At 34.5% G+C, this 27,448-nt stretch overlaps 1 protein-coding gene across 8 annotated transcripts in view; it reads right to left on the bottom strand.

Annotated features, from left to right (window-relative positions):
• AFDN (afadin, adherens junction formation factor) overlaps positions 1 to 27,448 on the bottom strand; it is a 164,495-nt gene that overhangs the window by 53,662 nt on the left and 83,385 nt on the right. For 5 of the 8 annotated variants that reach the window (XM_058289748.2, XM_058289763.2, XM_058289754.2 and 2 more), the window contains 9 exons: positions 24,388 to 24,482; positions 22,179 to 22,441; positions 14,247 to 14,316; positions 8,633 to 8,751; positions 4,711 to 4,772; positions 4,394 to 4,599; positions 1,744 to 1,889; positions 1,160 to 1,254; positions 356 to 621 (listed from right to left, as the gene is read on the bottom strand). In XM_058289748.2, the coding sequence (XP_058145731.1) occupies positions 356 to 621; positions 1,160 to 1,254; positions 1,744 to 1,889; positions 4,394 to 4,599; positions 4,711 to 4,772; positions 8,633 to 8,751; positions 14,247 to 14,316; positions 22,179 to 22,441; positions 24,388 to 24,482 (1,322 nt within the window). Of the gene's footprint in view, positions 1 to 355; positions 622 to 1,159; positions 1,255 to 1,743; positions 1,890 to 2,612; positions 2,634 to 4,393; positions 4,600 to 4,710; positions 4,773 to 8,632; positions 8,752 to 14,246; positions 14,317 to 22,178; positions 22,442 to 24,387; positions 24,483 to 27,448 lie in introns of all 8 variants that reach the window. The other 3 variants (XM_058289751.2, XM_058289756.2, XM_058289757.2) reach the window with 1 other exon arrangement.

Below are 27,448 nucleotides of genomic sequence, written 5' to 3'. Positions count from 1 at the left end.
TAAATCACAAAATACCAGTTTTCAGTATTTGAATAGCCAAGAAATTTCCTCAGAGCTGCTAAGCCATTAGGACACAATGTGGTTTTGTATTCTTAATAATTTGTATTCTTATGAGCTAATTATTATCCATTTTTAAATTGGAATTTATCTTCCAGTATTGGTGCTTTCTGAAATATACCTTACTGATCTCAACAAAAAGGGACATTATTCCCCTGGTTACCACCATTTCATTATTTATACATCTGAAAAACTCCAAAAGGACTATACTGAGGTACCGTGGTCCAGGTTTTTGCCCATCATAAAATTACAATGAATTACTTTAATTTTGGGGACCTGAGAATCAATTAATACATACCTGCACTATTCTGCTAAGATGGCAGTCAGCTGCAAGCTCTAGGCCCTGTTTCTCTGCCCATGCTTCAATATGTCCTAACTGCTGTCGAATAATCGCTCCCCAGTAATGAGAACACAGTCCTGAATCTGGGTCAGTTACCAATCTGTTGAACAGCCACATATTGATAAAGTGAAACAGCTGAGAGAAAAGCTGGATGGTCAAGGCAGCATTCACTCTACAGCGACGCAGCAATGACATGGCTCCTGTCAGCGTTTGTAAAACGTTATCTGTTCAAAAATACAGCATGAAAAGACAAGGTTATCAAAATTTAATTTAAAAAACTCTTCTGAAATATCAGTAAATTTAGATAATGACATTTATGGTAATAACCGCTGCTCGATCACCTTTAAAGTACTAATCTGTCATTTTTAAACAAACGTGTCACAACAATGTAAGGTGTTCGTGGTGGGGTGGTATATTTGTTTATAAAACAAATGTTTTATAAACTCACAATTTCTCTAATTTTTTTTTTTTAATAAAAAGAACTAACCTCAAGCAAATATGAAACAGCTATATGGTCTTAAACTACATACAGGTATAAACTAACTATACCTAACATATAAGTTCATCCTAAGAGAGGTTTTTTAAAAAAAAGTATGACTAGCACAAAACCAAAAATGTGAACTAATCGTAAAATAAAAATTATTAAAGAATGCCAAATCAAATAGGATATCTCAGTTATTGGAACTATATATGTCCTTACATATATTAAGCTTTAAAAGAGAGTTAAATGTGAAGGAAGGAAGGGAGGAAGGGAATTCTAACCTATTTTTGTTCTTTGCAGATTGTTCTCTTCAGGGTCATCAAGAAAGACTGGCATGTAATTATTCAGTTCTGATTGAAGACAATGAACCAAGTATCTGAAAATAAGTAAATACTTTTCAATTCACATCCCAGTAAGAGTAAACAGATCTTGTATGAGCATTACAAAATAATCAAAAGTTGTGACTTGAGTAAGTACAAAATCAATACTAGTACCCACTGCTTTAAAAGGGTAGTTTTCCTTCTTCTCACCTTTAAAGATGTTTTAGTATCTTCTTCAGGAAAAAAACACTCATCATGACTAAAACCCCTCAGCATGATGCCCTACTATTGTGTCAGGCATAACAATACATAATAAACAATTTGTACTTTTAAGAAATACTTTCTACTTAAAAACATAATAGTTTTACTCTTAGGATTCTTGAAACAGCCCATTGAATTCAGTATTATAAGTTAACTCATGTTCCATATGTTATTTATGATACTCAATATTCATTTTCAATTATGGTAAATTAAAACCTTTAAATTAGTTTTGAAAATTGGACAACAAAATATGTGATTTAAATCTCTATAGAATTAGTTCTTACTTAAATGCCATTTGAACCAAGTGTGCTAAAACATCTTGGGCATCCAATGTAATTCGACTAAGGTCTCGGTCTTGCTTAATGAAGTTGAGAAGTTCAGATGCATTTGCCATCCAGAAGGCAAGTGCCCCTGCAATATTCTTCTGTTTCTGTAGACAGAACAAATTACCATAAGCAATCACAGGAAAAACAAAAATAATGAAAATAAAAAGGAATGCTCTTGAAAAGCTGCTGAAGATAGACCAGTACCTTCCCTTTCAACCAAGGTATTTACCACAGATACCAGATACTTGCAAAGGAATTTGGGAAGATATATAGGAGTGGAAAGGAAATAATCACTGCAACTTCTTAAAATTTACATACATAGGGTAAAATTTACAATCAATGGAGAAATGGAGAAATCAAATAATACAATACCAAATTGTAGAATGTGCGTTATCTGGTAATCTGTGAAGTATACACAAGTGTACCCCTGTTACCCAAAGCCACCCTGATACTTATCGTCACTGGCTTATACACCATGCAACTCAGTATCAAGTACTGATCTATCGTATCATCTCCCGACCACATGTGCAGGCCAGGCAACCTCAGATGAGATCCAAAGAATAGGAACCAAGGATAAATAATAAAGAGAAGGAACAGAACTTTTGTCATTTCATATCCACACTGAAGTGCATTAAGCAGAAATTATGAAATGCTGATAAAGGTTGCACAGTCAAGAAAGGATTTTAGTACTGCATGTTTCAGTTGCTGAATGAGTGTTATGAACTGTTCAGTCCAGTTGTTGTAGTATTGTATTTTGACATGGAAGCAGCATGAGAAACTCAGCTAAGCCAACATAGCTAGGATCAATTCCCAGCAGTATATCCTACCTGATCAACCTGGTCTACTTCCTGGAGAAAAACAGACGAGGGGAAATCAAGCAGAACAAGAAAGAAAGAAACTTGTAACAATCGTGATAGTTTAAAAAAAAACCAAAACACTAATATGAAGGTACGACATGAAGGTACGACATTTAGTTATATTAGCAAATTACAAATTACATCTGTGGTTCTGAAGCAGCTTTGGAAGTATATGACATAAAAGGATTTGTTTTATGTTCTTAATATTGGCATAATAACTAAATCGAGTTTTTCTGGAGTTTATAAAAAAGATTTTACAATAAACAGGCATGAGCATACTGATCTCATTAAAATATGTGCAAAGGAATGACTTCTAAAAAGTATTCCAATGAGACTGGGCACTTACTACTTAAAGATCATAGGATACAGTCCATTCCCCTAGATTAATTAATTAATAAGAATGAAAGAGACAGGAAAGACCAATAAAAATGATAAAAATAAAAGTTGTGAATTTAAAATGTATGAAGAACTTATAAGGACACTAAAAAGAGTAAATTCTTTGCTTTTAAAAGTAGGTTAATACTAATTAAAGAATTTAAATTATTCACTACCACAGTTCTTCTCCAGAACTTCAAAGAGTCTGCCAATCACATGTTAAACCTAAATGTGAAATTTAAACAACTTGTTTTGATAATGGTGATTGCACTAACTAGTTCAAATTCAAACAGGAAAAGTTTATCAAAAGTACTTGGATGATAGGAGTTTCACGATTTGAAATAGACTTTAAGAAATCTAAACTTAATGAAAGACAGACAATGGCTTTGAATGGAGACTGAAAAGGAAATCCATATTTGCTTATAAAACAATGTTAAGAACATAACAAAATGGTATCTAAATAAAAAAACTTTTTAAAAAATTTATTTCCTATTTGGGGTAAATGAATTACAGCTTAACCAACTCATATTATGCTAACAAAGCAAACATAAAAGTAACGTTTTTTGGAAAATTTTTGGCCTTTTTAAAACAATTTTGAAGGAATTAGACAAGCATTTCTTTTCGCCTTAACTGATCCTGTCAGGAGAAAAACAAACAAGTCACCTAACAGTAGTGCTTAACATTAGATAATGAGAATTTTACAGCTGTCAACAGCATTGACAAGTGATTTAAGAAAACTTTTAAGAATCTAAAAATTAACTTTAATCACTTAAAAGATTAAATCTTCAAATTATCTCTAAGTATGAAACACTGCTATACCAATTTACCAACTGTAGATGGAGAGAATTTGAAACAAAACTATGCTACCAAGAGAATACCTTTGCTTCTTGAAACTTTCAAAATAAATTTATGAACCTGAGTTTCATCACAAGTAAGAAATACATCATGATCGCCATTATACCCATAATACATGCTATCAAAAAGACAATTACTGCCAACATCTCATTATAAAGGAAAAACTGCCTTTTTATAACTATTAAAAAATTCAAAGAAAATCCATAATAGTCTCAATGCTTTCTCATAACTTTATTGGAATTTTAAGGTTTTTTTTCTGATCGTATGTTACACATACACAGTTTATTTTCCTCTTTCTTGTTTGTAAGAGAGAAATAGAAAAAAGCTCACATTTTCTTTCAAATTTTGAAATCTATATATTTTTCTATATTATTTATATATTAACTTATATTTTAGGAAAAAAAAAATCTTATCTGAAAATAAAAAGTCAAACATAACCACATTAGAAAGGTTAAAGAAACTGATTTAAAAGTCGTAAACATAATTATTGAATTAGCATGTCCTTGCGCATCAGAACTTACCTGAATAACTCCTTCCGTCATGCTCACCATCTTGTTGACCACTGCAATGACTTTGTGAGCACGCTCTGTAGGACTCATATCAGGTCTGTACTGGCTTGACAATACATACCGACATGCCATATATAACACATACGTAGGTGACAACTTAAAATGGACTGTAGAGCTATTAGTATAATTTATAATGGCAGATAAAAATGAATCCTCAGCTGTAAAAAGATTTCAAAAAAGAAGAAAAGAAAAACAAAAGCCATGAAAATCAGATAGAGAAAAACGGAACAAGAAATAATTCACAAACGATGGAATCTGAAATTACTCACAACTTTCCCTGAATTCAATGCTTGCAGGCAAAATCAGCTCAGGTCCAGGAGCCTCCTGAGTTCTAAAGGAAGAAAGATGACATTGACTGGAATCAGGTAACATAGCTGACACTATCACTGACAACCTGTGTATATAAGTTTTTCAAATACATAAATAAATAGCACAATACCTTGTTTTCATATGTAACCTATTCAAATATACCAATGAAGGAACTGAAGTGATCTTATCACTAATCCTCATAGGAGTTTGTTCCTTGAATTATACACTCTCATCATGAGTACAGATCTAACACAGGATTTTACATTATTAATGAAGACCCCTTATATAGTACAAAGATCTGACTGTCTTGCACCTGTTACTGCTATGGCTCAAGTAACAATGCAAAGCCATTACTAGGAGACACAAAGAAAAACTAAACCATGTTGCACTTGAAATTGAGTTCTTAGACATGAAAGGGGAAGATTTCCTAAGAGCTAGAATATATTAGGCTAGATGATCCTCTGACAGTTCATTATAGCCATTCAGGACTATCATTTTTCAGTGCTCAAAGTGAGGCATGCCTTACAGTCTGTTCTCACAATTTTTCTTAAGGTCACCTAAATTCTAGGCACTTTCTTTCATTTAACTAGATATCACACGATGATATATAAAAATATATAAATAAATATAAACAGAAAGAAACTGTAATTTGGAATATTTCTAAGAACGAGCATTGTACTAATGTTTATCTATTTTTAGGTATTCAAAATCAAATTAATTCAATGGTTGGGTACATTTCCATTTCTATAAATGAGTTCTTCAAACAGATCACCAATCCACTAGTAGGTCATGAAGGTAAGCACTGTGTTTTGAAACTCTTCTTCCAGATATAAACAAATAAGTATGTATGTATGTATGTATGTATGTATGTATGTATGTATGTACCTACAAGGGCACAATGAAAAATAGGGGTCTGTATTGTGTGCCTTAGCAAAAAATCACTTAAAGCCAATGATAAGTACAGATAGTCTAAAAATGTGTAAGACAAATTACAAATCCAGTTTAGATCTCCTTTTCTTAATAGAGTTATATTTTCCTCACAGATAAAGTTCAGTTCCACTACCCTTTCACTTAGACATGAGATCAGAAATTCAAGTCATTTAATTATTAGTCTAAGTTAGTTGCTACATCTATATTTTATATATAACATTTACCAAAAACAGAAATAAGCAATACAAATGTCAAGTGACTGCTCAGTATCTTTATCACTCTATTTGTACTTTAATAAAGACAAACAAGAATTCTCCAAAAATTTGTCTTTGAAAAAGATAAAATTAAACTTGAAATCAAAATCCAAGGAACATGTATTTTGCCTTTTTACAAACAACCAAAAGTAGGGGGATTACAATGACTTACACTGGAGCGAAAATAACTATGGAGTTAAATATTGACTCAGACCAAACTGAGGTCAATATTTACTCAAATACATCTTCATACTTGCTGAAATTAAAGTCAACACAGTTATCAGACTATGAATCAGAAATGCTTGTCAGTGATTACTGTCAGCAGCAACATTTAAGTCTATTAATCTCAGACTACTGGTAATATACTACTAAAAGTAAATATTAGAATTTCTGGTCTGTCCCTGCATTAAACAAAATAGTGAAAATAATAAAGCTTTTTACAAAAAATGAAATACAATAATCTATGATGATTACAGATTTGTAACAGTTACAGACTATATAATTAAAATAATTATTTCCTAAACAGTAAATAGCTCTCCTCTCCATCCTGATGTTCTCCATGCACCAACACATGAAAAAGGAGAAAATATGAGATAGCACAACCTGTTATGATCATTAAAAGCAAAACCAAAAATATTCTTTTCATCAAATTATATGCTTCAAAGTTTATTACCCAGTCTATGGTTTAATAATTTGAATTTAACACAACTTAGGGACTAAGATAACCTTATAAACAGGCTATTTTAAATCTTCTATTATTTTAACATGTCTCTCTTAAACTTCTGTATTTATAGGCATTTAAAATTGCAAGGAAGTAGTTATTTTCAATTTAATATCCCACAAAAATGAACCTGGATAAACTTTACCAATTGTTTATATTTCATCATTTTAAGAAATCTGGTAAAATCAAGGAGTTTAAATTCTCATTGAAAAAAGAAAAATGTGTCAGTGGCAATAGTCCACTCTCACCATTCAAAAGGATTTTTCATGTGACTTAGAGTTTTAAACATTTTTATTAAAGTCAACATTTTTATGAGTATGCCAGTTAAATAAAATATTGTTTATACCAACACTATATACATTAAAAACACAGAGAATGGAGTAGGAATGGGAAGAAATGAATCATCAGTTTTCATCACTGTCTCAGTATAAAAAGTATCAGCACATCTATAGTTTACGCTGTGCATATAGTTTATGCAAAGAAAAATAATCTGACCTTGCATAAAGTTTCAGTGAAATATGTGCTTATAGGATAAAACGGTTTCTGACACATGATAACCATCAGATAGATATTTTGACATTATACTAACATACATTTATTGACTATATATATTTATCCTTAGTTTTGCACATCCTAAAAGCATTATCAGTATTTCTCCTTCCCACTCTCTTCATTCACTCTTTCAAATATATATGTACTAAGAATGATAATACATATTTATAAATGACCTTATAAATATATAGGGGCATCCCTTACAATATTAATTTACTATTCTGGACATCTTATTTTAAAATACATCACTAAAATAAATACAGGCAGAAAAAGGACAATTATTATATCTAATAAAATTCATATAGCCAAGAAAAATCTCGAAAAACTACCAAAAGCCCACAATAACAATGAAGTAAATTCATTCTCCTATCAGTCTATACACTCAACTGCTATATAGTCTGACTCCATTATGACAATCTTGCAATATACAGTGCCCTCTGCTGGAAGATGGGAAATTAAAGAATTTAATCTTCATCATCTGTCACTGAATGGTCTTGAGCAGGCCACCTGCTCCTGCTAACCACCTCAGTAACTTGACCTGTAAAAGGGAACAGCCAAAATGGCCTCATCAAAAATCTGGATAGATATCATCAAAAGATGAATGCCCCCAGTTTCACTAATGAAAATGAGATCATAAAATATCCATCTCATATTTCCTTACTTCTGCCTGAGTACATTTAAAGCTCTAGAGTAGTATTCAGCACCAAATAATACTACAGTTTAAACTAATTCAGAACTCATCATGTTATTTAACTACCATGTTTAAGACATTAACATTATTTTTCAACATTTTAACAATTTTAGCAATCACAAGGAAACAGAATTCCAATTTATGAAGGTACCGCATATTTTTAATTAACCATAAGTGGAAGTTCCCATCCCCCAAAATGAAGCAAAAACACCAAGAAAAGAATTTAAGCCCTATCTATCTCAACATAGAGAAGCATCACATCAGTACTTAAGATATGATGATATAACGGCACTCACAATTCTTAAAAATTATTTTCAAAATCACTCTGTGGTTTTGTGTATTTTCAAATATGTGAGGCTTTATTTCAGAAATGGGTGAAATGATCAGGTTTTTCTAAATGCAAAATTCATCAAATATTAAAATACTATAAAAACCCCCATTCTCTGTATGCTTTTACAGATAACAAATTTAAAACAGTGAAACATGAATTCAAAGTGCCTCCTCTTTCAATCTGATAACATTGTGGCATAAATGTGAGGGATACAATTGCTGATGAAGCTTTTTGTTTCTTTTTTACAATTTAATAACATGAAAAGGAAATACTTCCAAAAATATTTCTGATATTCTAAAAATGTCAACTAAAGCTCTAAAACTTCAAAAAAAAACTTTATTCCAAACCCTTCTCTAGAGAACACGTTTACTTATTTCATAATTAAAATGAAAAGACTTCATACCTGCTTTCCTGTCTGCGATAATCTTGCTGCTGTTCTACTCTGATCATTGGCTTCACCATCCCTCGTTCTGCTGTGCTGGAGGCAGACAACATTCTGTCGCTGTCCAGTCTAGTGGTGCTCTATGCCAAGAAGCAAGTACAGTGAGTTTAAAAGCACCATGCTGACCAACCAAACTTTACAGTCACTATGACAGGTAAAGAGCGGAACGCAAGGCTGCCAAAAGGGGAAGGGCAAGAGAGTGAATGCAGAGGAAGAGAACAAAGACAAGAAATCATACAGCAACGCTGAAGGTGTGTGGGCTAAAGTGACACTCCCCAAAGCATGTACCATAAAAACAGTAACAACACACACAGCTCTTTTCACTTTCACAGTGAGAGGAGTTGGTTTTAAAGCACAGACATGCATAAGTGACACATACATACAACAGTTTTTCAAAAACTACAATATAAAGTCATTTTATTCCAAAAGATTCAACCCAAAAGAGTATCTTTAAGTATTTTCAAACAGCACACACGTCTAAAAAACTTATGGCAAGACAGAAAAATTTTCCTATATTAAGAAAACAATTAGAATATAATACATTATATACAAAGAAATTCAATGTCACAAAAATTTTATGTACAACTTCTCATTACAAAAATAATCTGTTTACTGTATAAATTAAGCATAGATAAGCAAAAGTAAATGAAAACCACCCTGATCTTAAAACCCAGAGATTAACACTGTAATGTTTGAGATTTTCAGTTTTTCATATTTTCCAAAAATGAGGTTATATAATTATTTTGTAAAAATATTCTATACGGTATGTTTCTATGTTTACAAAGCAATTTTTGATTGTTTTAAAGGAAGCAGAACAGAAGGACAGATTGTGTATATGTGTGGGTATGTGAAGAGAAACAGATATCAAATTATGTTAAAACGTATAAATGAATACTCAGACACATACATAATGAGTTCAGAAAAGGACACATCAAAATGTTTCCAATTGTCAAATGTAAATTGTGAATGAATTATTTCCACTTTTACATTCTTTTCCTCATCAATTTTTCTAACTCACTATACATTTTTACAATAAGAAAACAAAATTTTCATAAACAGTCACATTTGGTTTGAAAAGTATTTATTCACTCAATTCTTCAATAAATACTTACTGAGACTCTTACGTGCCAGGCACTTTTCTAAGTACCAGAAATACAGCAGTGAGCATATCAAACAAGGTTTCCACTCCCACAGAGCTCACAATCTAGTAAGCTTGGAGTAGGGTGGGATAGTCAAAAAACAAATTAGGTAAGTATGAGATGGTAGTAAAGAATTTAAAGTAAGGTGTTGTAATCGTGACTTGGATGCTCAGGGAGGATCTCTTCAAAAAAGCTAAGCTGAGGTCTGAATGATAAGAAGGGGCTAGTTGTGTGAAAGTCAGAGGAAAAAGCCTTCTAGGCAGAGCAAACAAACTAGTGCACAGAACACTTCCGGATGGGAAAGAGACTGGCACATCAGCGTGGCCTGAGTATAGAAACCTGGTGGCGACCACACAAGACAGAGTGGGGAGGGGAAAGCAAGGGGTCAGGTCGTATACAGTTTCATAAACCAGTATAAAGAGTTTATTATATTTGTAAGGAGAACCACTGGGGGGTAGGGGAGTGGGAGGATACAGCATGGTTTGAAAGTACGAAGGGTAACAGAATCTAACAACATTTTGATCTTGCAATGACGGATACAGGTCATTTTAAATTTTGTCAAAACTATACAAATGTACAGTGAGAAATGTAAACTGTAATGTAAAACCACTGACCATGGTTAGTAGTAATGCTTCAATATTTGTATATCAGTTTTAACAAATGTACCATATACATGTAAAATGTTACTAATAGGGGAGAGGGGAAGTGGGGAGGGGGTTGGGTATATGGGAATCTCCTATATTTTCTATGTGACATTTCTGTAACCTAAAGCTACTTTGAAGATAAAGCAAAAAAAATAAGGTACTGGCAGAACATACAGAAGAAACTATTACTGTACGGGTAACAGTACTTACAGCGATGAAAGACACATTGAAAAAAATTTTTTAATTTTACTTTTTAAAATTTTTGTATTTTTACTTTTAGTTTTGCATTTTATGTCATTTTTATTTTATTATTTTTATTAAATTTTTTGGCTTTGTTATTGGGGAGCTTTTGGATTTCAGAAGGGTCACAGCTGTGGCAGGCGCGGATCACTGGCATGGAGTGTCTGTGACCGGGGGCTACACGGGAGGGTGTACCTGGAGCACTCCTCTATGGCATATGTTCAAGTGGTCAGGGGGCATTGTCTCAGTGGGTGGAGACTCACGCAGTAATAGAAAAAATTTTGAATTCCCATCTTAGGAAATCCTGCTACATTCTCTAATAGAGTAGCAAGAATCCCTGGAGTACATGGGCAGTGACTAGCAAAGGAGGACAGAGCACTACTCCAGGCCCTGGATATTGATGGCTGTATTTATGAATCTTTTCTCATGAAACGGAAACTAAGAATAGTATTATATAATGCCTAAGAAGTGCCTCCTGAAAACCCTCTTGCTGTTCAAATGTGGCCTCTCTCAAAGCCAAACTCAGTATATAAACACACTACTTTCTCCCCCCAGTGTAGGATATGACTCCCAGGGATAAGCCCCCTAGCACCCAGGTATTATCACCCCGTTCCAACTAGGGATGCATTTGAAAAAGACCTTGACCAAAAGGGGAAGCTATTAAATACAAAAGAGTTTTTATGTTTAAGAGATTTCAAAGTGAATCAGGAGGTCATTCCAGAGGTTACACTTTTGCATTTCTCAGCAGGATTTCATTGACTGCCACAGCAGACAGTCCCTCTAACAGTGGGGCTCCTGAGGGCTCTAGAAACATCTAGACAGAATAAGCAGGGCAGACAATCTCAGGATTTGGCACTCTGCCAGTGGGTCTTACTCAGGAATGTATGTTCCCCTATGTAACAGAGTTAGATTCATTTATAGTTTCCTTACACAGGACTCTTCTGTCCCTTTTATTTGAACCTATAATTAGCACTATATTTGTTAAATATATGTCCCAGAGACTTAAATCTTTGATCTGTTCATATGTCGGTTGAGCCTGATTCTCAGCAGAGTTACAATTCTGTCCAGTTCACTGGACTCGCTCAGAACAACTAAAAAAGGGATAAGGCTGGACAACATCCATGCCAAAAAACAAGAGAGTATCTACAACTGTAAGCAAGACAGTTCCATCCATCTAACCCATGGGATCTAAACCCCTTCTCAACCTTTAATAGAGTGGACATCACCATTCCCAAATCCTAAAGATTGAGGAATGAACAATCATAAGGGGGAAATCCAACTATGGTCTAAAATAGACATTATTATTCTAGCAATGGAAGAACCTGTGTCACGGATATAAAGGCAGTGGCCACCAGAGGTTCTGAGGGGAGGGAGAGAGAAGAACAGGTGTAACATGGGGCATTTCTGGGACATTCGAATTGCCCTGCATAGACATTGTAATGACAGATACAAGCCAATATACATTTTGTCAAAACCTATAAAATTGTGTGGGCAAAGCGTAAAGTATAATGTAAACTACAATCAACGGTTAGCAGCAATGCTTTAATATGTATTCATTAATTGTAACAAATGTATCACACCAATGAAAGATACTGTTAATGGGGGAAAGTGTGGGAGGGAGAGGGGGTGGAGTATACGGGAATTCCCTATATTTTTGCTGAAACATTTATATATTCTAAAGCTTCTTTAAAAATAAAAATATATACTTAAAAAAAAAATATATATATATATATATATATATATATATATATATGTTTGGCTTCTGTAAGGAAAATTATGGGAAGTGAATGAATAGAAGAAGGGATACTATTTAAGAGGGTATGCAGTGGTCCCATTATATGATGACTAGCTTGAACCAGATTTCAGAGGAAAACAGAACTTGCTAATCAATGGATACATAGGTTGAGAGAAAGAAAGGAATCAAGGATATCTTGTAACATATTTCTGGCTGAAGCAGCATTGGGATGATAATATCAACTATTGAGATTGGGAAGGATTAGGGAAAAAAATATTTTTTTGAGAAAGAAAATCTAGTTTTGTTTAACTATGTTAAATTTGAAATATGTATTAAGCACCCAAGTGGCTCTGTTAAGCAGGTCTTTGGAGTAGGGGGAGGTCAGAGCCAAAGAAACACATTTGTGAATAATTAATGTAAACATGGTATTTAAAACTTAAGTAACTGAGAAAGATTACAAAAGGAACATGTACAAACTAAAAAGGCGCCTACATGTAAAAAGCTGGCCCTCCAAATTTTAGACATACAGGAAGAGGAGGTACCAACCAATCAGACCAAAGAGCCACCATTGAGGTTGGAGAAAGATCAGGGTGATATCCTAGAAGCTAAAAGAAGAAAATGAATCAAATAGGTGGTGATGACCTAGGCAAAAAGAGCTAAGACAATAAGATAAGAACAGAAAAGTGCACAATGGATTTGGCAAGATCCCCGATGACCTGGACAGGCACTGTCCCTATAACGGGGCCAGGTATACAAAAGGGAGTGTTGGGGAAAGAATACGAAGTTAGGAAATAGGGACAGCAACCACAGACTTTTTTTTACAAGAAATCATGCTGTGAAGAGGGTAAGAAAAATAGGGGCCCTAGCTGGAAGTGTAAAGTCTCGTTTTGTTTTTTTAAAAATCAGAGATATTGTAATATGCTCTGAGGCGTTTCTCGCACTGATGGCTTCCCCTGAACCACACCTTGGGCAGTCCCTTTCCCCTCTGAATCTGGGCTGAGGCTGTGGATTTGCTTTAACCAAGGGAATGTGGAGGAATGGATGCTCTGACAGTTTTGGGCCTGAGACGTGGAAGCTTCTGCACTCTTGTGAGAAACTTGTTGTCAACTAAGAAGTCTAGCTACACTGATGGAGTGATGATGTGGAGGCCACACAAAGAACTCATGAGATGATATGGAGAGAGAGGCCCAGCCATCTCAGCATAATCTAGTCACCGATGAACCCACAAGGTAATGCAGCCAAACAACTAACCACCAGCAAAACTAGAAAAATAACTACCCAGGTGAGCCCAAACCAGACTGCACAATTTTAATAAAAGGACTGCTGTTTTAGCCCACCAAGTTTTTGTTTGGAGAGGGGGTTGCCCAGCAAAAGATAACCAAAACAAGGAAAGAAAAACACTGATCATGCATGAGATAAGGGATAACTGTGAAAGCAAAGCGCTTGAGAAGGTAGGAGAGGATGGGATCTATTATCTAAGTTTCGAGGTTAACAAGAGCAGGAGCATACTATCTTCAGGAGTAATCTGACTACAAGGGCTAGCTTCACTGAGTATAAACCTAGGAAACATATAACCTCTGCATAGAAGAGAAAGGAAAATTTTATTGGCCTTGGGGAAAAAGGAATCATCCAGTAAACCTTCTTTTATGAGTCATTAAGAGATAACACAACAGACTAGGACAACCCATATTTAGGGATCACCTGAAGTCTGTTTTTCACAAGAGTTTTACAAGTATGTTATATTACCAGTAATTTATCCATGGTTTCCAAAGACTTTAAACAAACAAAATCTTATCAGATAATATATAACAAAGTACCTTGCTCGTTGGTATTGCTGCTCCACTATGAACATCCCCTTCTAAATCAAAAGTTGTCTCCTGAACAATTCTGTTGGGGGGGAGGAGAGGGGATAAAACAAAACAAAACGAAACAAAAAACACATACATAGAATTAATAACATTCAAATGACAACGCACAGTCTTTTCTTAATACAAAAGGAATAGTTAGCCCAGGGTTCAAATATCTTTAGGAAATTGCTTCATTTTTAGTACATGAACTTACACAGAATAAAAACTCTCTACTATAATTTTAAGAACTTTGTCTTACTTAAAAAGGATATTTTAGTAAAAAGAAATTAAAAGGAAACAGAAGAAAGCAAAGCAGGTTTATTTTATTAAACACATCTAAAAGTATAGAAAGACTAGGCTGCCCATCACTCTCTTTATGTACACGGAGAAAATTAAGATAACTAGACAGAAAAACAAGGAATAGTGACTAAACTGTCTTCTTGCTTGAAAGCCATTTGATCATTTTTAAAGAACATATACATTATTACTTAGACTACAAATAGAGAAATGAAAACATTTTTGGTAACATTAGTACTCAGACAAGAATTTAAACAGTTTTTAGAGTATTGCAAAGGGCATACCAAAACTTCTAAACCCATCTTTAGGAAAATTTAACTTGGAATATAAACAAATCTCATTTTAAAGAGTCAAATAATCTTGAAGCAAGCTGCAGTTCTTGAAGCTCAAATGAAGGATGAAATGTCACACAAGAGTTCTAGCCTATCATATATGCTTGATTAGAGGGAAAAAAGAGTCCTACAAATACTTGGAAACCAACAAGGATGGATACAAGATTAAATTTAAATTTCCTGGACATCTATACAAAATAAACAAAAAGAATGAAATCTCTTTTGTGGCAGCATTTTAAAAAGATATGGTCTTATTTCAAAGAATTATGGTAACTCAAAATTTTTATTTAAGCCCAATCTGTAGAATGAAATAAGGAAGTTATGTAAAAGTTCAAAACAGTACTTCAAAAGTTCAAAAAAGTACAAATTCCTCCACCACTCCTTCATTAGTAAAATAAAATCATCTTGTAATGCAAAATACTATCTTGCCTTAAATTAGTAGCTTTAAAGAAATAAAAGCTTTCGGTATAGAATAATTATTAAGTTTCTGGACATGATTTTGTGCTGTACATTACACCAAGATATTCACAAAAACATAGAAAACGTTCACTGGTTTTCATTGGTTTGAGTGGGACATTCACTTGGGTAATTCTGACTCAGACAATATAAGAAAGCAGTTTGCCTCCTTTGCCACTTATGAAAGCTACCTATATACATACATATCTTACCTGTCCCTAACTTCCTCTTACGGATAGTATATGAATATAACCAAAGCTTTCTTGATTCCCTTTATAATTGCCATCCTAGAATAACAAAATTGCATAACACCACACAGAGTTCTTTGTTGCTTTTTCCCTAAAGCTATGTCTTTCAAGAATAACAAGGGTCCATGTGTGTTCTATATTTTAGATATGTTACTTTATTTATGACTTTGATGATATCATCAAATTATGATCTTTGGTTACAAAAATCATACCTTACTCATTTTTGGTATCCAGGGCGTAATAATTACAGATGAAATGGGACTCAATAAATGTAGACTAGATAAATAAATAAAAGACTGAATTACTGAATCAAACTGATATCAATATCAAACTTTGCTACTTTGCGGATACACCATAGATACCATAACTAAGGCTTTGAAGACATAGATCCTGAAATCTGCATTTAAGAATACATGGATAATCAACAGTTTGACACAGAACAAAAGTAATTCTTATTAAAAAAAAAGGAATGACCTCTCTAATATGAGGATTCATATGTAAGTAATGATAGTCAACCCTTTAAGCAGTTTTTACTAGTTTTGCAGGAAAAAGATATAACAATTTCAGAATGTTATTGAAACTTAAATTATATTCATATATCTCTGCGCTTTTGGCCAGAGATATTTAAGAAGAGACCAAACCAGGGTTCCAAAATAGAAACCATATGGCAAAACAACATTGAGATTCAGTTTCTCACACACAGAAATCATCACCAAGCAAAACTGAAGGAATGACTAACAGTGGGACAGAGGTAATGTTCAGAATTGTGTTAATACACAGCAATAGGTATGGAAAGGCTTAGCAGTAACATTACTAAGTAACAAACTTCAAAATAAATGTTATGGTTTGAATGTGTATCCAAAAAGTATGTTTAAGTTCTAACCCTCAGTACCTCAGAACGTGACCTTATTTGGAAACAGTGTCATTTCAGATGTAATTAATTAAGATGAGATGCTGGAGAGGAAAGATGGGTCCTTAATCTAATATGACTGTGCCCTTATAAGAAGAGACACAGAGAGAGAAAAACATTAAAGAGAAAGCATGTGAAGATGGAGGCAGACACTGGAGTTGCACAGCTATAAACTACAGAATGCCCAGGATTGCCAGCCACTACCAGAAGCTAGGAAGAAGCCAAGAAGGATTCCTCCCCTAGGGCCATCTGAGACAGGATGGCCCTGCCAACACTCTGGTTTCAGACTTCTAGACTTTAGAACTATGAGAACATAAATTTCTTTTGTTTTAAGTCACCAAGTTCGTGACAATTTGTTACAGCAGCCCTAAGGAAACCAATGCAATAAATGAAATAGAAAATTGAGAAATAAAGACAATTATAAAAGAGCCAATTAACTATAGGTACTGTGAAAGACAACATGCAACACATCAGAATTTCTTTAATACAATCGCTTTGGCCAAACTTCAGTGAGTCTAGGAATAAATGGGAGGTAAGAAAACACAGGCACACTTTATGAAGATGTCTGATACTGAAGAAAAGCTGAAGGAACATTTCTTTAAAATAGAAAACTTTTGAGCATGAGCGCTGAAGAAAAGAGCTAGGTAAGGGCAATGACTGGGGACAGAAAATGGGAAAATGGTTGATAAAAGAAAAATATAACCTTAAGAAAGGAATATAAAAACTTGGTCCTTCCAACCACAGTAAGGAAGGATAAGTTGTAAAGAAATAGACTTTCTTGAAAAGTAGACAGTAAAGGCACTTGATTTCCTTTGGAAAGTAAAAGAAGGTACAGCCATTTGTTGAAACCTGAAGTACAAGATGAGAAGTGAGAAACAGGTTTTTAACAGCCCACTAACTTGACATAGTCCATTTTCCTAAATGAACATGTGTGATAACCAATGAAGTGTCCACTTTAGAAGAAGATATTCTTCATAAGTCTAGCTGTTTCTCATCCTTTTCATCTACCAAGATTCAAAATGCACAAGAAATGCAAAAAGAAGCAAAGAGTTCATGATAATAATCTACCAGGAATAATCAAAGTAAAATTTATAATATCATTAAACTGACAAAAGAACAATATGAATACACTCTAAATATTCACACCTGGCTCAAAGAGTAAGATCTGGGTGGTTAACCACAAGTTAAGTCAATGAATGAAACAATACGATAAGCAGTACAAAGACAACAATCAACATACTAGTTTATATTTGTATTCCACAGGCTCAAAGTGGACTTTTGTTTGCTTTAAAACAGCATGAGAGAGGAGTTCCAGGAAGATGGCATCAGAGTAGACAGGCAGGGCTCAACTCTCTCACAAAGGAATGGAAAGAAAGCCAAAAGCTGTCCGACAGATCTGCTTTGGGGATCAGCAGACCAGGACAGTGCTACACAACTCCCAGGAAGTTGAGAGACAGAGAGACAAGGAACCCAAAGCAATAAACATGAGTTACCAAACCCCAGCGGCAGTCCGGAAGGGCTCACCGCCCCCCTCAAGACATTAAGCCAGGGTAAAACCCCTGGCCCACTGCAGCCAGCTGCGAAGGGAACAGACATCTTCTTCCCTGTCAGACGTCACAAGGGAAAAAGGGAAGGCGAGTCAGGGGGTTACTCTTCAGTGAATTTTGCCAGCAGCTCCTGCACTGAACAACACACTCTTATTTGTGGATAAGAGAAGAAACTGCAAGAAAATTCAACAACTACCTTGAGGTGAATGAAAATGAGAACACAACATATCAAAGCCTATTGGACACTGAAAAGGCAGTGGTGATAGGGAAATTTACAGCCCTCAGTGCTTACATTAAAACAGAAGAGCTAAAATTGAAAACCTAACTGCAAACCTGGAGGAACTAGAAAAGAACAGCAAATCCCAAACAAGTCAAATGAAAGAAATAACAAACGTCAAAGAAGAAATAAATGAAAACAAGAAAATGATGAAATCAACAAAACCAGAAGTTGGTTCTTTGAGAAGATTAGCAAAATCAACAAACCCTTAGGTAGACTGACAAAAAAATAAGGTACAAATAAAATGGAAATGAGACAGAGAAATTACCATTGATCCCACCAAAATAAAAGCAATCATAAGAGCATACTATGAACAATTGTATGCCAAAAATCTAGATAATACAGACGAGATGGACAAATTCCTAGGGCACAGACAAACCACCTACACGGACCCTAGAAGAAATAGAAGACCTCAACAAACCAAGTACATATATGAAAATTCTACAGCTAGCATTGTCTCAACAGTGAAAGACTTAAAAGTTTTTACATTGATCAGGAACAAGACAGATGTCCACTGTCACCACTGTTATTCAATATTGTGCTAGAAGGTCTAGCTAAAGCAAGTAGGCTAGATAAAGAAATGAAAGGTACTCAAATAGGAAAGGAAGAAGTAAAACTTTCAGTATTCACTGATGATATGATCCTATATCTCAAAAACCCACAACAAAGCTACTAGACTAATAGACGAATTTAGCAAACTGGAAGCATACAAGATTAATATGCAAAAATCAGCAGCATTTCTATATACTACTGATGAGCCATCTGTGGAGGAAATCAGAAGAAAATTTCATTTATAATAGCTACTGAAACAACAAAATATTTAGGAATAAACTTAACTGAGGACATAAAGGACCTGTATTCAGAAAACTATAAAACATTGCTAAAAGAAACCAAAGAAGACTTAAATAAATCGAAGGACAGTCCATGTTCGTGGATTGGAAAATTTAAATATCGTTAAGGTGTCAATTCTACCCCAATGAATTTAACACAATCTCCCCCAAAAAATCCCAACAGCCTTTTTTTTTTCCCCAGATATGGAAAAGCCAATTATCAAATTTATTTGGAAGGGTAAGATGCCCTGAATAGCCAAAAATGTCTTTAAAATGAAGAAAGAAGTTGGAGGACTCCCAAATCCTGACTTTAAAGCGTATGACTTAGCTACAGTGGTAAAAACAGCATGGTACTGGCACAAAGACAGACAGACTGACCAATGGAACCAAACTGAGAACTCAGAAAGAGACCCTCATATCTACAGTCAAGTTATTTTTGACGAGGTGGTCAAGCCCTACCAGCTGGGCCAGAATGGTCTATTCAACAAATGGTGCTGGGAGAACTAAAATATCTAAAAGAAAGAAAGAAGGCCCTTATCTCATACCTTATACAAAAATTAACTCAAAATGTATAAAGGACCTAAATATAAAAGACAGAACCATAAAATGTAGAAAAACATCTTCAAGATCTTGTGGTAGGTGGTAGTTTCTTAAAATTATACCCAAAGCACAAGCAACAAAAGAAAAAAATAGATAAATGGGACCTCCTTAAAATTAAACACTTTTATATCTCAAAGACTTTGTCAAAAGGGTGAAAAGGCAGCCAACTCAATAGGAGAAAATATTTAGCAATCACATATTCAATAAGGATTTAATATCCATGAAATATTAGGAGATCAAACAACACAACAATAAAAATACAAACAACCTGATTAAAAAATGAGCTAAAGCTTGAAAAGATAATTGTCCAAAGATACACAAATGGAAAAAAAAACAAATGAAAAAATGTTCAACATCACTAGCAATTAGAGAAATGCAAATCAAAACTGCAATGAGATAGAATTTCATACTTACTAGACTGGACACTATTAAAAAGCCAGAAAACTGTAAATGTTGGAGAGGATGTGGAGAGATAAGAATGCTTATTCCAGGGAATGTAGAATGATACAGCCACTGTGAAGGACTGTTTGGCAGTTCCTGAGGAAGTTGAATATAGACTTGCCATGTGACCCAGCAATACCACTACTACGTAGATATCTAAGAGAACTGAGAGCAGTGACATGAACACACACACAACTGCACACCAATGTTCAAAGTGGCGTTTTCACAACTGCCAAAAGTTGGAGACAACCCAGGTGCCTATCAACTGATGAATGGATAAACAATTTGTGGTACATATACAATGGAATGTTATGCAGGGGAAAGGAGAAAAAAAGTTGGGAAGCATATGACATGGATGAACCTGAAGGACATTATGTTGAGTGAAGCAAGCCAGATACAAAAGGACATATACTGTAAGACTGCACTATTAGGAACTAAATATATTATGTAAACTCATGGAATTAATAATCAGAATATAGGTCACCAGAAGACAGAATGAGGGTAGAGAATTTTCAGAAAGTTGAGGGTTAACCTGTGCAGAATTGGTTAAAAGGTTATTTGTTAATCTTCGGAAATCAAAGGAGATGGTGAGAGTACGTCATAGTGTTTCTGACTAGCAGAGCTATTGTAAGGGTAGGACAATGGTTGCAAAGGAAAGTCTAAGGACATGTACATTATTAGAAGGAAAGCTAAAAAATGTAACATGGGACTGTATAACACAGTGGAACCTCATGTAAAATACAAAAATGGGTGACAATGCATATATAAGACAAAATATAAATACAAATATACTAGCAAGAAGGAAACAGAATAGCAGTCATGTATGGAAGGGGAAGCAGAGCGATTGGGAGGTAATGAGTTTTTTTGTTAGGATAGGTTTTGTTTTTGTTTATTATTCTTACTGGAATAATTAAAATGTTCTAAAAATGATTAAAGTGGTCAATGCACAACCATGCAATTATATAGAATACCATTGATTATAGAGTTTGGATGGATTTATGCTTTATTAATTTGTATCAATAAAATTAAAAAAAAAAAAAAACTTGAGGGAAGAGCAACTATAGCTCTTTTTCCAAGATTGATATCCTTTTCTGGAAAATGGGTAATGAAGTGTGTGTGTGTATACATATCTCATTTCAATTAACATTAACAAAAGGGAAATCTTAGTCTTTCCCCTGAAAAAAGTCTTACTAGATGAAATCAGTAAAAAAAGATTCTCGTTTTTCAATATAGGTCCAACTGCAAGTACTCAGAATGTCACTAGGTGGGGCTAAAATATTTTGAATCCCCCCCTACTCCAAAAGTTAGCTTTTTAAAATGGTTCTAAAAACTGGAAAATATAGAATAAATATTCAAAAAGAATGCAGCTACACATACAATAATCCTTAATCCAATTTTAGCGAGTGCCTGTATGGATTTATGTTTGTGTGAAAAGTGTGAAAGAAGGGAAAAGGACAGAAGATTTTTCTACAGTATGACAAATGTAAGCTAATGTGTGGAGTTTTCTACAATATTCAATTAAATTTTCTGCTAATAAACACGATCTTCCCCATGAACATATATAATTTATTGCAATCTTGATCACATGAGGACCAGAGAAAACAATTAAGACTGTTCACCATGTGTTTCATCATTAATGGAAAAAAATAACTCAATAAAAAAATCCTAGATATATAGGGTAACTATAAAAGATCATATAATTCTTCACAAAGGAACAATTATTCTATTTTATTATCAGCTAAAAATCAAAATTAAAAAATTTTTTTACCAGCAAAAATTCCAATTTTAAGACACAGACCCTTCTGTCCTCCTCTTCCCTCAGAAACCAACCCAATCAACAATCAGAACCACAACCCCACTTTTAAAAAAATTAAAAACCAAATTATCGATACCTAATTAAAATTACTTTGTTTCAGACTAATCAAAATACTCTATAATTCTTAATGTTTATTTATGATATTTACCCAGGTTTATGTCTGGGACCTTTAACCATAAGGCCTCTATCCACAGTTCTTTTTGCAATAATGTGATCCTGGCTGGGGTCCACAAATTTAAATACATGCGAAGATCCAAACTGAACCTTCATTCCACTCTGCAGCATTGTGGTTTCTGAGATACGCTGACCTTCCACATAAGTCTCAGCATCCATGCTTCTTGGGGTAACAGTAACAACTCCATCCATATTTGTGAGGTCACAGTGATGAGGCTGAATTCCTGGGCCAAACAACTAAAAATAAAAGGAAAAAAAAAATACTTTCATCATAAAGTAATTATCATATTGCTTTTTTTTAAACTTTTTTATTTTTTGGACGTACTGGGGCTAGGAAATAAATCTGGGACCTTGTATGTGGGAAGCTGGTGCTCAACCACCGAGCCACACTGGCTCCCAAACTATTTTTAAAGCAGTTTTAGGTGACAGAAAAGTTACATTGAAAATATAGGGGTCTCCCAAATACCCTGCCCCCTCCGCCTCTCACATTTTCCCCTATTAATAAAATCTTTCATTATTGTGGTACATTTGTTACAACTGACGAACCAATACTGAAGCACAGATATTACTAACCATGATCTATAGGTTTTACATTATGGTTTACACTTTGCACTGGTAAGGCCCACTGACAGGGTGCTGATTTCCTGGGGTTGTATGCTTTGCCTATAGAGCCCTTGGGAGCACCTGTTTGAGATTATGTTTACTGTGGCAGTTAAGTGAGAGCCTCCTGAGACGTACATAAGTAACCTCTGGACTGCCCTCCTGATTCACGTTGAAATCTCTTAGCTATAAAAACTCTTTTGTATTTAGTATTTTCCCCTTTTGGTAATGGTCTTTTCCCAAATGCATGACTAGTTGGTGCTCGGTAATAATCCCTTGGTGCCAGGGAGGTCCATCCCTAGGAGGCAGGTTCCACCCGGGGGGAAGGTAGTGAGCTTATATGCTGAGTTTGGCTTAGAGAGAGGCCACATTTCAGTAAGAAGGAAGTTTTCAGGAGGTGTCTCTTAGGCAATAGATATTATTGGGCTATGTTTTAATTTTACAAGAATAAGGTTCATAAGTACTTATTAAGCATTATTATCAATGGCTTGGCATACTGGTCTATCTTCTCTTATTAGGCACTGACTATATACCTTAGAGAATCTTGCCACTCTATTAGAGAGCATAGCAGGACTCCCCAAGATGGGAACTTAATATTTTGTTGGTTACTGAGTGGGTCTCCACCCACTGAGGTAACACCCCATGGCCACAGGAACACATTCATACTCCAGAGGCATGCCCCAGGTCCACCCCTCTGCACACATCCCCCCACCACCAACACCCTGCACCAGTGAGCCTTCCCTGGCAGAGCTGTACATTTTCCTGTATTCTAAAATCTCCTTAAAAACAACGCCAAAAATTTTTTGAAGTAATATCATTTAAGCAGAACTTTAAAACTGAGCTCTCCTTTTGTGATATGATCTTAGTAAGAAGTGTATTTTTTGGGTGCTTTTTATAAGTGGTTTTCCCCCAGGAGCATCAAAGTAATCAAACATTACCGAAATAGTGTAAAAATAATTAAACATTTTGTTTTTAGCTTCCAGTAACTTGATATATTTTAACTTTGCATATGTTATCTTAAACCTATATTAAATAATCTAATCACAGTGGCTGAAAATTCCTATGTGTTTTATTGCTATACTGAGAATAAAGAGATATTAGAACTGTAAACTGTAACAATGTAACCCCATCTTTTTATAATTGAGAAACCAGAAGTACAGAGTAAGGGTTTCTTGCCCAAGTTCAACTTTAGGAAGTGGCGAATCTTGCTTACTTATTAAAAAGTGCGTTCAGCTCTGTTTTAGGTGCTTGAGATTGATATTCAACTAATATTTTAAATAAAGATACTGAAACCCTACTACTACGTGTGTCAAGCCCAGTGATATTTACTTTCACATAGGTTACCTCCCTTAATCTTAAAAACAGACCTATAAAATTGTCACCACCATCTTTTAGCAAAAAGTAAATAGTCTTAGAGGAATGTTATAACCAGTTCAAGTTTCTAGAGATGGAGCCTGTATACAAATTCGCATTCCACACTTCTCATTCTAAAGCACAGAAAAGTGCTCCAGAGTAGACAGCGAAATTACTTTCTTTAAATAGAAAGTTTTAGGGAAGTTTAGAGCTGCAACATGATTGTTCACCTGGATAGAATTGTCATCAAATTTTTCTGTTCCTACTTCAGTAATACTTAATTGAAGGCGATAAAGCTTTGGCTTATCTCTCGAGTCGGAACCATCTGTAAGAAGAAAAAGAACAAAGCTTCATTTGCAAAACCTAATGTTCATGTAATATTATTTGACACAAACAAGCAAAAAGTTATCTGAAAAATGACACTACAGTTCTCACTTGTTTTCAGGATTTCTTCTCAAAGAACTCTCTAAATTTATATCATGCAATTTAACAAGTTTGATTTAAAAATTTCAAATTAACAAACCCATTAGTTTAGGCTTAACATAAATTACAAGTGCTAACATTTGTTTTTTAAAAAATACTTTAAACCTTTATGCATTGTTGAATTTTTTTATTTCTCTGTGTATTAATTTCTATGATGGGAGTGGGCTGGGAAGGGGGAGGAGGAGGAAGAAAAACCACTGCCAAAGACATCTGTCCCATTTATATCCAGATATGCTCACTCATTTCTCACTGACCATACGCCATTTAATGCATGATATCAATTGTGACTTATTTTGATTTCAGAGATGTTCAAATATGAAAAAAATGTGCCTCAGAGAATCAATGAAATATGATATAATTTCAGACTTTAACATTTGTACCACAGCCATGGAAAATCTCTCTAGTGTTGCAAATGTACCAAAATCTCCTTAAAAGGCCAAGTGAGAGTCTCGTCTCCCTGACCTACTTTATGACTTCCTTACCAGCTTTCAGTATCCTTAATAAGTAGCTTGTCTAATCACTGAGATCAGGAATTCAAGTTACGGGAGCTTCAGAAATTAAAAATTTTGTAATGTATGAACTTGTACACCAATTCTTAGGCTGCTGAAGTCTCTTAGCCATGGTGTGGGTCTGAACTCTCACACCAAAAGACACCATGATACACAGTTCTGTTAGAACTTTTACTTATTTCAGACTACACAAAGTAACACTCTAATGACAAAATTTCGTATTTTTGAAATATGAAATCTGGGTGGAAGCAAGATTAAAGTAGCATTTCAGAGAAAGCAATGCCTAATATATTAGCATTAAAAATTTGGTTCAGCCTCTATGGCATTTCATGTCATGTCCAAATATCCTTACTGTATATGGTGGTAATTAAAGCATTTGTAAAACAATTTATTTAATTTCAACTCAAATTGTTCTTATAAAGTTCTTATACAAAGATAAAGCATCAGAATCATCTGGGGGTGGATCATAGGCAGCTCCCTTCCAGACCTACTGAGTCTAAATTACCTAGAATATGTATTATCCTGTCCTGTGTAAACACCACAAGCAGTTCTCATGAACACCTCTGATAAGAAATATGATGCCTCCCTCTTAACGTTCTCCCGCAGCACCATGGATTACTTTATCTTATTATCCATTAATATTGATAATATTGATATGTTTCTTCTTGCAATAGTCCCATTTTTCAATTAGAATTATAATGATCATCTTATAGGCAGTAATAAATACATAAAATTGTTGCCTAAAACAAGAATTGTGAACTTCATCCCTTTCCTCAACAAGGCATTCAAACAGTTAATTTCTGCTCAAAGTGTCCAGGTACCTTATTTCCCATTAGGTAACTACAATAAATTTAGAGTACCTTTAAAAGGAAAGGAAAAAAATCTCTCTGAATAACCCCACCACATACAATAGTGCTTCCACCAGAAAGTGTTCTTCAATATCCTAAATGTTAAGGGAAAATATACTGGTATGAACACGGCCTGAGAGCATCTTTAAAATGCCACTTTCATTCACTCTACAGCCAATTCTAGAATCAGGCATTTCCCAGGTAAGTGAGTTTGAGTGTGGTACTAAATGTTTTCTTTCTGCCATACCACTTAAGAATGGATGGACGAGTGGATTCATCCATTCATTTAAAGAGTGTTCACTGAGTGCTTCCCATGTCCCAGACATGGTGCTAGAGATTAACAGTAAGAAAGTGAACCTACATTCATTCTCCCATGAAGCTTACATTTCAGTGAGCCAATAAAATGATCCATTAAGAAACTATCTAAAACATGTGTCTAAAGCTCTTTAAAACATAAATCTTACAACCTATTTTGGTAAACTCTACCAGGGGGAAAAAAAGCCTAACTATTCTCAAATGGTATTGGCAATAAAAGAATAATTTGGTCAAAATTGATATTATAATCATTTTTTTCACATACGTCAGTAAGTGTATTTAGTTCACAATATGAAATTAACAAACACAGATGAATATAAACATTAAAAACCATTCTTAGGAATAAACAAGAAAACATGTTTTAGACACTTTATGCATATGTGAATATCCAAATAGGTAATAATTATTAATTGCTTATATTAAAAAAAGAGAGAAAAAAACAAAACTCCAAGTTTGGTTACTATCTAATAAAACAGTCTGAAAGACCAGTTAGGAGAAAATTCAACAAATAAATGTAAGATGTAAAAGAGTAAATTTATATAACTTGGAAAAGCATTTGATTATTAAATTCAAAATGTAAAAAGATAACATTTAAAATATAAAAGTACAGAGGTGCTGCTATAAAAATAATAACCGGCTCTACTATTCAGAATGGCAAAGACTGGAATGCACAAAATATGAGAAACATATTCCAAGTAAGAAAACACAGCTTTGCAGACAAGAAATGAATTTTAACCAGGAGAAACATCTGGTTTAAGAACATCCTAAAATCTGGTCAGAGGACAAGGATATAATAGTTAACCACAGAAACAAGACAACAAATATGAGTAAATACCAAGTTTATGATTGATTTTCCTCTTAAGCCCCCCAAGGATTACAGACAAACAATTATTTTGGAGGGTTGCTTCTTCCCCATCAACCACTAGTCAGATTCCTTGGATAGTAGCAAACGAAAGAGCTCTCCTTTGCGTGCCCGTCTTCCCAACTTTGCTCTGTTGCCGCACCCATCCTTCCTCCCTCTTAGAACACAATGGCTTCTTGGGGTGGGGGTGGGGTGAAAAGGAGGGGATTTTTGTTTCAATTTTAGGGGAAGGGAAGGATAAGAAAATAGCTCTCTCCTTTTTCTTGTCCAATTG

The sequence above is a fragment of the Dasypus novemcinctus genome, chromosome 28 (genome assembly GCF_030445035.2).
Source record: "Dasypus novemcinctus isolate mDasNov1 chromosome 28, mDasNov1.1.hap2, whole genome shotgun sequence".
Classification (NCBI taxonomy): domain Eukaryota; kingdom Metazoa; phylum Chordata; class Mammalia; order Cingulata; family Dasypodidae; genus Dasypus; species Dasypus novemcinctus.
The sequence above is the reverse complement of the archived record's forward strand: the minus strand, read 5'-3'. Positions and strand labels throughout refer to the sequence as shown.